Below are 13,847 nucleotides of genomic sequence, written 5' to 3' on the forward strand. Positions count from 1 at the left end.
CTCTTCTGCTTCCTGTTCAGACAGAATCATTTCCTATTTTGCACTCCTCCTGGGTACTTTGCTTTCCCCTTTGGAACTGTCTTCTCCTGTTTTGTCCTGGCGTGCTCCTCTTGCTGTCCTCCCCACTGAGGTGTGAGCTCCTGGGCCAGGATTACCCGTTGTTTCTCTTTACATCTGCACCAGGGCCTCATTTGCAGTAGGGCAGTTACAGTGCTGCTCCACGTGCCCCTCAGCTTCCTCCGCATCTGTTCCACGCACCTCTGTAGCTGACTGTATCTGGATAAAAGCACAGCATTGTGCCACCTGCACACTCTGAATTCAGAAACACTAACCTGGAGTGCACCCTGGACACTTCCACGTGCTCCTTTTATTTTCCCTGTTCTCCTCATGTTCTCAGTTTGCCTTTTCAAACCTCTTGCTTCCTTTTCACTTTTAGTTGATGATCTTGCTGTTTATTTATTGAGGAAAAAAATAGAAGGAATCTGAAGATGACGTCAACAGCCTTCAGCCCAGGACTCCTACCTACTCCCCTGCCGCCTGGGAGCAGAACAGTGGTAGCATAGATGAGTTCCCAGGGCTGTCCTGGGTGGCTGTGCAGCCAGCGGGGGTGAGGGAGGGCTGCGACCCAGGGGGGAAGCAGCCTGGTGTCTCCAGTGGGGATGTGACCCCTGTGCACCCAGTGTGTGAGGGCTCTGCTGCGGAAGCTGACCTCTCTGCTTGAACATTGGGATCCAGCGCTCACCTGTTCACCTGTTACCTTTCTGGATTGGACCATTCACATCATCATTAAAACATATGCTGTTATTTCTCTCTTTTAACCAAAACATACCTATTTGGGGGGCTCCCTTCCTCTCTGTAGCCACTACGCCAGTCTTTCTTTTCCCCTAGAGGAAACTCCTTGCCAAAGTTTAGTTCTTGGAGTCTGTGGTTTCTTTCCTCCCACTGTTACCGTCAGGCTTGTCTGCACCTGATGGGCTCTGCCTTGCAGAGTCCCCCGGGAACTGCTCAGCCCTCTCCTTACTGCCCTGCCACCATCTTCTTGTCTTCTTGCCACCCGTGAAACCCGGCTCCAGGATTCCCAAGACCCTCCTGTACCCTATACACTCACGCTTGATTTTCCTTTCAGACTCCTCCTGTCTCCCTGACATCTAAACATGGACACCATCGTGCGTTGAATTTTGTCTCCCCACAAAGGTACATTGAAGTCCTAATCTCTAGGACCTAGGAGGTATCCTTCTTTGGAAATAAGGTCTTTGTAGGCCTAATCCAGTTAAGATGAGGTCACTAGGGCTGGCCCTGATCCAATAGGGCTAGTGTCCTCTGAAGAAGATGACAAGAGGCACAGACCCAGGGAAGGGAGCCAAGGATTGCCAGCAACACCAGCAGCCAGGAGAGAAGCCTAGAACGGATTCTCTCCTGGAGGCTTCAGAGGGAGTGTGACTCTGCCAACACCTTGACGTTGGACTTCTGGCCTCCAAGACTGTGAGAGGACAGATTTCTGTTGTCTGAGTCCTCCCACTTTGGGGCAATTTGTAGTGGCAGCCCCAGGAAACCGGTGCAACCTCTCTTTGCACCTACAGTCACTCCCTCATTGCTCTCAGCCTGTCTCTTGCCTTCTAAGTATCATCCGCAGTCTGGAGATCCCCAAATTTATGTCCTTGGTGTGGACCTCGCCCCCCAAATCCCTGACTCTGTCCTACTGCTTATTCCCCGCCTCCATGCATTTCTAACCAGGGTCTCGAATGTGACGTGTGCAGAACCGGCTCTTCCCGTCCACGCCTGTTCCTTCCCTCCCGTCTCGGTGCTTCGGGGGGCTGGCCCCCTCCTTCCAGGTGCTACGGCCCGAAGTGTTGGGCTTATTTATTTATTTATTTTATATTTATTTATTTATTTACAAGATTTTATTTATTTATTTGACAGAGAAAGAGAGAGATCAGGCAGAGAGGCAGGCAGAGAGAAAGGAGGAAGCAGGCTCTCTGCTCAGCAGAGAGCCTGATGCGGGGCTCGATGTCAGGACGCTGAGACCATGATCCAAGCCGAAGGCAGAGGCTTAACCCACTGAGCCACCCAGGCGCCCCTTATTTATTTTTAAATAGAAGCCTGCATGTCCTTGTTTTACATATACCGTTGGCTGACTTGGTGGCTTGGGCTCAGTCACAGGCCACTGTGACACCTGTCCAGCTGCTGGCATCTCCCTCCCGGGAGCTCTGCAGGTGTCCTGGCTGGTGTCCGCTTCCACGTACCCCCCTTGATCTGCGCTCAGGGCGGCTTGCTGAGTGAGTGATCCCACAGTGACTGTGACCAGGGGGTCGCCACGCTCCCTTTCTCGAAGCCTCCACGGCTCCTCATTGCCCCGAGAGTGGAAGCCTCAGTCCCCACTGTGGCCCTTCAGGCCTTGCGCAGCGTGGGTGCTCCTCCGGCTTGTCCTCTGGGCTCCTTGGCTGCCTCGTGGCTTGCTCTGTGTTCCGGGCACGCCCGTCCCTCCTGATGCTCCCCTTGGAGCCTCTACATCACTAAAGAGCCATGGGCTTGTGTGGCTTATGTTGTCCCACCCCCACTCCTCCCTCCTGCCGGGGTTCGTCTGTCCTCCCCACGATGGCCTTCCTCCAAGCACTTCTTATCTGTCTTCTCTGCGTATCATCCCTCCTTGGCACTCGTGACTGTCCAGCATTCTATGTCTTGTGCCGATGAATTTTTTAAAAATGATCTGACTCTCATGCTAGAATATAAGCCCTTTGAGGATGGGAACTTTGGCGCCTTTGTTCATTACTGAATGTCAGAACCTATGAAAATGTCTGCCATATGGTAGGCACCCCAGAATATCATAACATTTGTCGCCTGAATGGATTGACCAAACATTTTGGTTGAATCTGATATTTTTATAACAGTTAATGTTTATTTTACCATTTCTGTATTTTTTGGTTGAATCTGATATTTTTATAACAGTTAATGTTTATTTTACCATTTCTGTATTTTGTTTTACCTTTTTTTTAACCTTTTAAAATATTTTTTATAGATTTTATGTATTTGAGGGACTGAGCGTGTGTGTGAGTAGGGGGAGGAGCCAAAGGGGAGGGAGAGGGACCAGCAGACTCTGTGCTGAGCACAGAGCCCGACACAGGGCTTGATCTCGTGACTCTGAGATCATGACCTGAGCCAAACCCAAGAGTTGGTCGCTTAACCGACTGAGCCACTCAGGGGCCCCTGCTTTGTTTTACTTTTAATTACAATAGTTTTAAAATCTAGAGAAAAATAGAATAGTGTAATAGATATCCCAAATATGCATGGGCTGAATTTAACAGTTATTAGCATTTTGCCTTATTTGCTTCATTTGTTCTGGGGGTAACCACAGATACTGTGACACATGCGCATTTCTGACATTAAGGCCGTGTTTTTACGCCACCCTGGTCCCGTGATCACGCCTGCTGAACCTGACAGTGAACCTCTGTTGTATGAGCCGCACTGTCCGGATTCACGTGTCTGATCGCCTCAAAATGTCTCTTCCGGCTCCACTGTTCAAACCAGAGTGTGGTGAGGAGCCGCTCTTTTCATTTGATCAAGTCTTTCACGTCTCTCCTCCTGCGGACTTGCACCCCTCCCCCCTCCCCCCCCCCCCCCCCCCGCTTCCGCCCCCGGGGCCTCTGTAACCTTGACTTGCCCATTTGTTCTGTGCCATGTCTCACCTTCTCGATTTCTTCTGATTTTTTCCTCCTGACGTTATTTAACTTCTTCTTCTGTCCTCTGTATGTTTCACCAAGCAGAAGTGAGTTTTAGGGGTGCCTGGGTGGCTCAATGGGTTAAAGCCTCTGCCTTCAGCCCAGGTCATGATCCCAGGGTCCTGGGATCGAGCCCCGCATCAGGCTCTCTGCTTAGCGGTGAGCTGGCTTCCTCCTCTCTCTCTGCCTGCTTCTCTGCCTACTTGTGATCTCCGTCTGTCAAATAAATAAATAAAAATCTTTAAAAAAAAAAAAAAGAAGTGAGTTTTAGTGGTACACTACTTGAATTTAGCTCAGTGAAGTTTCATCTTGGAAGCTGCTTCTCTGTGGCCATGTGCACCTGTGGGGCGTACCCTTGTGCTAACAGAAGGGCACATTTGTCTTCTGAAAGGCCTGGCGTTTGCATGAAGGTGGCCTAACAGCCCGGATCTGCGTTTACTGTGACTGTCTGATCTGAACACATTTGGTGTTGGCCTCTCGGGGTGATGAGTCCCCTGATCCCACAGTTCCCTGGTTTCCCACCTCCTAGCCCACTCCAGAGAGAGGCCCTCCAGGGCCTAAGAGGAAGTCACAGGCTTCTGGGAGGCTCTAGGACCCCTTCTTGCGGTAGAGATAAGAATAGAGAGCTCCGTTCTGGGTGAGGCAGGGTTTCTGGTAGGTTCTGCCTCCCTCCCAACCCCCTGGACTCGTATTTGGACAAAGAGAAAGCAGCTGTTGGGTTCCCCATCATTTCCCCATGGGAAAGTCACGTTCCTCCCTGCTGGTGCCCTATCAGTGGCTGGTGGGGGTCAGCTTGTCTAGGAGGGGAGGTAGAGGTCCTCCAGAGTGGGACAGCGGATGCTCCTTAGTCCCTTGTCTTCTGTGACTCCTGTCAGAGGCATTTTACAATATTTCCCCAACTAGGATAATGAATTTCCTTAAGGCGTGAAAGTTTAAAGCTGTACATTTTCTGCAAAAGGCACAGACTAGAGAATTACTGATGGACTCTAGACCTGGAGAAGACTTTTAAGGATTTGGGATATTATGTAAGATAGAAAGTTTAATAAGGTGCTGTATGTATTTCTTTGGATCGTGGCTTCTGAACAATTTACCATTGACTCTTGAACAATGTGGGGATAAAGGGACCCCCTCCACCCCGCCCCCCACCAGTGTTGCCAAAAGTCCACAGCATATAACCTTGACTCCCCAAAAACATATAACCTTGACTCCCCTAAAATATATAACCTTGACTCCCTGAAAACTTAACTAGCCGTAGTGGACTGTTGACCAAAAACCTTACCAGTGGCATAAACAGCCGATTTACATGCATTTTGTGTGCTATGTATTCTGTACAATATCCTCACGAGAAGGGGCGCTAGAGTAAAGAAAAGGTGATGAAGAAAAGGGTAAGAAAGAGAAAAAACATTTACAGCCCTGTACTGTATTTACCGAGAAAAGCCTGTTGCGTACACTTGATGTCTGCTGTATGATCGCACAGACATCCAGAATATGTTCCCGCAGCTCTTACTAATCATGACTTAGGAGGTACTTACATTACCGAAATGGCGTTTTAGGGAAAGGCTACCATCTCCTCATGTACTGCTGAATTACAACCTTTTCATTTCTTTCTAACACAGGAAATCTGGGATCCTCTTAGGCAGTGGCTGGGGAAGCATGCAGATCCTGAAGGAGTCATAAAATCCAGCAAGCTCTCCCTTAAGTTTCTTTCATCCTACACGTCTGAAATGGAAATCACGCCATCTGCTCTACCTGTGGTGACTGATGTGGAGGCCTTCTCTTCGGAAAATTTTAACCTAGACATCTACCGACAGAATCTGCAGACTAAGCGACTCGGAAAAGTGATTCTGTTTGCTGAAGTGGCGCCCACCACGATGAATCTTCTAGACGGGTAAGTTCTGGCCAGACATGGTGCACCTGTCGGAGGAGCCCAGTGGCGTTGACTGTCCCGTCTGGCCAGTGCTGGGGGAGAAGGTGTAGAAACGAAGGAGAACTCTCAGTGAGCCCATTAGCAAGGGGGAGTACCCTTGTCCTAGAGGGGTAAAACGTAGGAAGAAAAGCTTAAAAATGTTCCTTGATCCTAGGTTTGTATTTGAAAGCAAGGGGATTTTGTGTCTTGTGACCTCTTCCCTTAGTGGTTGGCCTTGCAGATGATCCTTGGAGAAAACTATGGAAAAATATCTTTCAGCAGTGGTGTTATTACACAGGCCATCATTTTATTTTTGTGTTGTTGTAATCAGCATTCAACACTTAGTGGAAGATGTTCTGCGGGGGCATTTGGACAGGGCATTTCAAGGACCCACGAGCTGTGTTCGACTGAAACGAATCAGAAACTGTACTTTTGGAAACCCCTTTTGATATGTTCCCTATCCAGTACGTTTTGCAGGCGCTCTCTAATCCCATTTAAATATTCAAGATTTATTCTTACTGAGTTATCTTTCTTATTTCTTCTGTTTCATGGACTTTGGTTAAAGTTTAAAAAATGGCAAACAGATGAAAGGAATTTGTTTTAGTCTTAAATTAGTATTAACCAATATTCCTTTTTGAGATAGTTCGTTTAAAAAGTTGGCTTATAGAGGGAGTGAATAAAAAAGGCGTCTTCCTGGGATGCCCGGGTGGCTCACTCATTGGGTGTCTGCCTTCAGCTCGGGTCATGATCCCGGGGTCCTGGGATGGAGCCCACATTGGGCTCCCTGCTCAGCGGGTACCCTGCTTCTCCCTCTCCCGCTTCCCATGCTTGTGTTCCCTCTCTTGCTGTGTCTCTCTCTATCAGATAAATAAATAAATCTTTAGGGGGAAAAAAAAAAGCATCTTCTTCAACATGGGACTAAAATTTCAGGAATGTAACCCCCCCGCCCCCCGCAAAACCCCACTGGATTCACAGTTTCTGGGCATTTTCACTCATGGACTGTACAATTAGATGCAGACATAATTCACCATAGGGAAATATTTTAGTCTTTCTTAGTAATTTCTGGAATTTGATCATATGTTGACATGGAATGATGAGATCAGCTTAGAATTTTCTTGACTGTTATCCTCAAAGCCATGGATGGAGTGGTTCTGTGTGACTAGTGTGTAGAGAAGGCATTCGTGGAGCAGAGTCCGTGGAGCGAGGTGGGTATAGCCGGTGGGGGGCAGTGGGAGCCATGGTCGCGAACAGTTTTTGTTTGCTGTGTTATTTTGTGTTGTCATAGGGTCCTTCCCTCTCCTGCCTCTCCTCCTACCCGGTCCCCTGCCCTCCTCTGAGAAGGAGGAAGCCTGTGTCTGTATATGGAAGAATCATTGCTTGCGGCCGGGAACTCTGTGATAATCCTTTGTTGCCCGGGAGAACACCATTTGTATTGAAAAGGTGACCCATTATCATCATATTTTCCAAATAAAAAATCAGATATGGCATTTGACATAAGATTTTGGAAGATTAAATTTTGATGGGGAGAAATATTGGCACATCATGGGACGCCTGGGGGGCTCAGTTGGTTAAGCATCTGCCTTTGGCTTATCATGATCCCAGGGTCCTGGGATTGAGCCCCACGTCCGGCTCTCTGCTCAGTGGGGAGTCTGCTTCTCCTTCTCCCCCTCCCCCAGCTCGTGCTCTCTCAATTTCTCTCTTTCTCTCAAATAAATAAAAAAAAATCTTAAAAAAAAAAAAAAAGAGAAAAAAAAAAACAAAACGTTGTCACTTCTTGCCCATTGTTGTTGGGCAATAAGTGAAGAATATTTTATATTGGGACAATCTTGAACCACTGGAATTACAGTCTCTGAGCTCGTGTAGTGGGCAGTGATTATGAAGCGGGTTGCAAGCCTTGAGTGGATGGCCCGTCCCCTGTGTCATCAGACGGTTGGGTTTCCTTACATGCCGGTGAGCACTTGTTTTAGGATAGGAAAAAAATGCCATGTAAATACACTGCTTTAGCACCCTTGAACAGTGGTAAGTTCCTTTTTGATACTGAACTTTTTTTTTTTTTTTTTTAAACATTCTGTGTTAGGCAACTTAAGTCTGTAAAAGTATATAGCTGAGCAGGACAATAGCAGAGTCAGAACCTTCTGTAGGATTACGAGTTTTTATTTTTACAAAAGAGGAAAATATTTTGGTTTTTCCAAGGGCATTTAGGAAGCGTCTTTGTCTCTCTTCTTGCCTGGTCTCTGTAAAGCATGGAGAATGAAATAGCTTTGATGATTAATGATTAATCCCTCCGCTTGGCACAGAGCAGATCCCGCATAAATAAATCATGGCTGTTCACCGAAACGTACAGATGTCCTCTTCCATGGCTCGCATGGCTTCCTTCCGAACTTGGCGAGATAAAGTTACTCACTGCAGCCTCGTGCGTCAGCAAGCCTGCTGAGCAGGGCCTGGGGGTGGGGTGGGGTGGATGGGCTTTAGCCTTTTTTAGGAGAAGGAGCTTGAAGAGGTCACCTTGATGCTGAAAACTCAGTTGTCCACAAAGGGACTGGGAGATGGATAAATGAAACATAGGGCTTATTCCCTGCGAAGAGTAAGGCCAGAGACCATTTCTTTTCTTCTTCTTCTTCTTTTTTAAAGATTTCTTTATATATTTGAGAGAGAGAAAGAGAGTGTGAGGGAGCAGAGGGGAGGGGCAGGGGGAGAGATAGAGAGACTGTGGAAAGACTAGCAAACTCCGCACTGAGTGGGGAGCCGGATGCGGGGCTCGATCCCACGACCCTGAGATCATGACCTGAGCCAAAGTCAAGAGTCAGACTCTTAACTGACTGAGCCACCCTCGTGCCCCAGACCAAAACCATGTCTCTAGCTAATATTATATTTGATCCCACGAGGGCTCTCCTCCTGGAAGCAGTCTCTTGTGGTAATGATAATAATAATAATAATAATAATAATAATGGCATTAATAATAATAGCAGCTAACATGTATTGAAAGCTTTTATCTTCCAGACACTGCTTCAATATACTTTAAATGTATTGACCAGATTCATATGGTATTTTTTAGTGCCTAGGGTCATCAGAGTCCAACTCTAGTATCATACCAGCCTGTGGAAAGCTCCGTATCAGAATTTACCATATACGGAATTGATTCTGTGAACCGACCACATCCATAGGCCCGTTATGCAGAAGAAGAATTTCCAAAAGCATGTCCTGGGTTTGAACTCCATGCACGTTTCTGTCTTTGTATCGGTCACTTCTGTGCCTCTTTCCTTGGGGTCTGGAATAGAAATAAAATTTAAGTTAGATAATAGATCTTTATTATAAAGTTTCCAAAATCTTTTTTCTCTGGCTCTCCCGCCCACCCGTGGAGACTTGGGGCAGCTAAAAATTGGGAGTTCTTTTCCTGAGAAGGGAGTGGGAAGTCCACCCCGGGAACAGCCAGAAATGTCCGCCACAGTCCCAAATATCTGTTTCCCCGCTCCCTCCATCTAAAACTCTCACCGCCTCCTCCAGGAAGGCAGCCCTACCAGCCTGCTCGTTTACTTCCTCTTGAGCAGATTCAGGATCTCGGGGGATGGAACCTTCTTTGCAACAGACGTGTTCTCTGCCCCTGGCTGCAGGGGCTGAGATGGGGACCGTGGAATCTCCCGGGGCAGGGAGAGAACGGATGCCCCCCCCAGGCGGTAGGTAGGTTTCCTAGTCGTGCCCTTGGGCCTGGTGTCCTTGGGGTCGGGCCTTTGCCTTTTGGGAGGGTCTTGAACTGTAACACATTGAGCTGTGCATCAGAGGGATGGGCTTCTGACACCCACTCTCAGTGAGGGTTTGGGGGTTCTGAGTATTATTGTTCTTAGGGTGAAATGGCAGCCTTTTAGGTCAGCCTTATGGTTTCTGAAGAGATAGAAGTTTCTGAAGACTTCGGGTAGGCCTCGAATGGTTCTGTATGAAAAACCAACAAAGCTCTCACCAGGAGTTGAGAGTTTTAGCCTATAAACTCTGGTCTTTTAATGGCCCTGATACTCTGCCCAACCCCTTCTCTCTCAGTCCGATGGCAGGTCCCTTAGCTGAATGAGACCGTGCCGGGGTGATCCCTGGGTGGCATCTTTGGCGCGAGGCTGCGGGCTGTCCGGGCTGCGGTCTGTCCATGGCGAGGCGTCTGTCTTCCCACCTGTGGGTGCTGCGGGCGCCACCCAGAGGCTCCAGTGCAGCCTGCTGGTGGCCGACCGCGTGTCGCATCTGTTTTCTTTTCCATCCTTTGAGCCCGGCCAGCTCTTGGGGAGGTCGTGTCTCTTACAGGGAACTTTGCTGAGCATGTCAGGGGTGGAAACACTGTCCTGGTGAGTGTTCCGAGCTGGTCCCTGTGATGGTATCGCTTCTAACAGCTGCACGGTCTTCCTCCCAAGCTCTAGACAGCCAGGCTCCTAGCAGGTGCTCTTCAGCTGTTTGACGGGAGCCGAGTCCACTTATGAACCTTCGAGACGTATGTTCTCGTCTACCGTTCCCTGCCCCGATGACCCTCCCTCTCAGGCTGCATTTCTTGTGACCTGCGAGAGACCGGAGCCTCGACACACTCCATCCACGTGCCAGCCTCTGGGTCGGTTAGGATTAGACAGGCATCCATCCATGTCAAAGGGTTTCAAACTGGTTTGAGCCTTAGGGTTATTTCTCTGTCCCATAAACCAGAGAGGCCGAGACGGGCAGCCCAGGGTCGGGCAGCGTGTGGCCCACCGTGTCAAGGCTGCAACTGAGTTCCTCGGCCCCCCTCAGCAAGTGGTACCCCGACATTTATGTTCTCGTCTTAGCCAGCACTCGGGAGGAGGGGTGAGAAGGGTGTGGCTCCACTCTTAGGACTCCTTCCAGAAATCGCTTATGACATTTTTGTATATATTCTCGGGCTGGGATTTAAGCATAGGACCATATCCACCCACAAAGAAGGCTAAGAAATAAATGTGGTCTTTATACTCAGCATCCACGAATCCACTGAAAATTGAGGTCTGAGCACTAGGGAGGAGTAGAGAACAGATATGGAGGAGAATTAGAAGCCTTTGTCCCAAGCATGTACTTTTTATTAGTCAGACTGTTCAGAAAGGTAGCTGGAGACCTTTAAATAGCATTCACGTCGTGATAGCCCCAGTGCCTCCAAGGTCTAACATCGTGGCTGCAAACAGTTACTCTGATACTCACACTGATTCTGTCTCACTGCTTACTCGGTGTCGTTAGAGGTATTTTTCTTAGGTCACTAGTGCAAATCTAGGGCGATCTGGAAATTTCTCTCCCGACAGACAGTTTGGAGGGCACTGTCTGTTCTTCTTTGGCTACAAACCCAGCTAAGCTACCGTGGCCCTGAGACAGACGGTGAAAGTTTTCATCTGATCTCCAGGTATGAAAGCAGGCAGGGGCGAGAGCCCCTCTCCACCTCCCCTCTGCCCCTGAGCTGGGAGTGTTAAAGGAGTCCGTAAACCGGGAGAGGGGCAGGAGCTCGGGGGAAAGGGAGCAACCAGGGGAGATAAGGCAGCTGCTCCGAGCAACTAAATCAAGGCAGTTGAAGGGCCCGTGGGCTCGCCTTCAACATGTCTGCGAGCGCTGGTCCCCTAGTAGTCACACTTGGCTCAGCTGCCCACCGGGCCATGAGGACGCATAATTTCACCCTGTGTTCCTTGCTCCAGTTGTGCTTCCTGGCATGTGTTTCTGACCCTGAAATATGTTTTCTGCTGTGTCGTCATGGTAACCTTTTGGATGCGATGCTGGCTTTGATTGCCATTCGACACCTTTCTTTTTCCTTCTGCCCAATTTCCTGGTAGGTTTTCCTGTGACCAGTTAGCTCGGCGAGCTGGATGGAGTCCCAAGGACGTGGGCTCGGTACTGCATCCGGGCCAGTGAACTTTACTGTGTCCCCCGGTCACATCCTACAGCTGGGCACCCCGGAAGCTGTTTGCAGATGTGAGCTACAGGTGGGGGGGGGGGCCTGCACCGGCGGGGGCGATAGGTTAGCACGGTCCATCGCCGGCATGGAGAGGTGCGGCGTGGTTGGGAAATCACCTTCTGTCCCATCTTGTGAGAAGTCTCTGCTGTGGGGAAGGCATTAGACTAGGTCGTAGAGCGAGAGCTTGGGAGTAACTGAGTCATGATAATTTTGGAGTTGTCCCTTATTAGATTTTGACGTATATCATCTTTTTTGATGACTTTCACTGAATCGCTGTCAGATACTGAAGTAATGCATATGTGAAGCCACGGTTTGTGGGGAGCCAGATGGCCACAGACTTGTTGATACTGATTTCCTCCGCATACTTCTATATGCTCAGTAAACAGACCAAGGGCAGACTCCTTTTATTTGTAAAGAATAATACAGATTTCCTTATTAAATACTTTTTTTTTTTTTAATATTGTTTAAGTCCCTTGATTTCTCCGGCTTAAGTTGGCCTTCATTCATAGAGTAAGCGTTTATGGCGTACCTTCTCTATGCCAGGTACTGTGTTAGGCTCTTGCGGGAGAATGATGGGCCTTACAGTGCATTAGAAGAATCAGCTCACCGTGCACATTCAGCTCGGACACGTTGTGTGCACCCTTCTTGCTCCGAGTGCAAGGGCTTTGGGCAGAGAGAAGTGTGCAGTCGGTAAGGTGATACAGGGAGGAAATAGACTGGTCGGTGACTTTCTTATGAGCCGTTACTGTGTGTCAGTCATCATTCCCGATGCCATAAATCTCCCGGTCTGGTAGGGAAAATGCCGGAACTGAAGATTTTATCACCATCTGGCTCTGTAACTAGGGCAGTATCCTTTCCCTGGGCCTTGCTCTCCTCAGCTGTGAGATCTGGGGCGCTGGACGCTCCCATGATCGGGTCATCTTCCCGGGTCTGCCTCTTCCAGCAGCCAGCCTCTCCCCAGCACCTCTGGAGGGCTGAAATGGGTTTTGGCAAGTAGGCTCCCTTCGCATGGGAGACAGTGGACTTCTGCGAGCAAAGGGAACGAAGAGGAAAAGCAATCCCAGCACAACATTTTTGAAAACATTTTGGGGGAAATCGCACTGGAGAGAATGGCCACCATCATTTGAGAAAGAGTATTTTTGTTTCAGAATCTGGGGCCCGTGCTCGCTTTTCGCCTCTCTGCATGTGTGTCCGTTCAGTCCCAAACATCTCTCTCCCCTTTTCTGCTCTTCTCGTTCTGCTCCCCTAACCGCTCTCCTGCGCGCCCTCCTCCCCTGAAGTCGAGGCCTGAGAGACAGAAATTGGGCTGGAACTAATTTAATGGCTGAGTGACCTCACAGTAGAGAAACAGCCGGATCCTAATAGGGGTCTTTGTCTACATTTCCACCCTGGCTGGTAGCATGCCAGTCAAGAGTCAAGCGAGAGACACAGGTGGAAGCGATTAGACCTGTCATAAGGTTTGAAAAATTGATTCTGGAGGCGAAGTGAATAGATTGAACTTGACAGTGTTGTCCTAAAGATTCTAAGGGAAAATTCTGTAGTTTAATTTGAAATCCCTTGATTATTCATTAGCTTTCCAGATGGCTTTTGTTGATGTTTTACATATTAATGCCTGTATTGTGTTATTGGTGTACTCTTAATGTGCACACAGGTAATGAGCGAAGAATAAATACAAGGGCAAGTGTCCCAAATTAATGGGATGTTGGTGTAATTGTGAAATAAAGGGTTTTTAAGAAGTTGATTGCTTTGGCGTAATTAGTGTGAGCTTTTTTTTTTATAGGCCAATTTGATACTTTTAAAGTGAAAATTATTGGGGAATTTTAAAGAAACCTTCATTTTAATGTTTACTTCTAAATTGAGGTTTCGTATATAACTCCAGCCTTTCACTCCAGAGGTCACGACTGAAGGGCTGGCTCTTCTGGCAAGTTCTCCATCAAATGCCTTTTTTTTTTTTTTGCCCCAATTCAACACCTGAATAAGTTAACCTTTCACATGCCACGCTCCTGGAATTGAATTATGAAGTGGCCCATTATTTTCCCAGAGATGCCTCCACATTAATTTCTAGTGCTTTAGGATGTTGGCTTTCACGTCGTGTAGCTGATTTTTCTTTTTAACTAGGGTGAGCTCAGTTGCTCAGGGTGCCATTTTGTGGTAGTGGCAGCATGTGCTCTCTAGGGGGCGCTTCGTTAGAATTGGACCTTCTTTGTCTCTCTCCTACCGTTAAGCACATTTAGCGGTTGGATAACCTGAAGCATCCCAGGTTTTACGGTTCAGAAGAGTGAGGGAGAAGGTCACTGTCCGGGGAAGCCATGTG

General features: G+C 48.3%; 1 protein-coding gene across 1 annotated transcript in view; it reads left to right on the forward strand.

Moving 5' to 3' along the window:
• HLCS (holocarboxylase synthetase) overlaps positions 1-13,847 on the forward strand; it is a 205,010-nt gene that overhangs the window by 51,349 nt on the left and 139,814 nt on the right. Inside the window, exon 6 of the mRNA XM_082722771.1 lies at positions 5,333-5,604. Coding sequence (XP_082578897.1) covers positions 5,333-5,604 — 272 coding nt within the window. The remainder of the gene's footprint in view (positions 1-5,332; positions 5,605-13,847) is intronic.

Source organism: Mustela nivalis (genome assembly GCF_964662115.1).
Source record: "Mustela nivalis genome assembly, chromosome: 1".
Classification (NCBI taxonomy): domain Eukaryota; kingdom Metazoa; phylum Chordata; class Mammalia; order Carnivora; family Mustelidae; genus Mustela; species Mustela nivalis.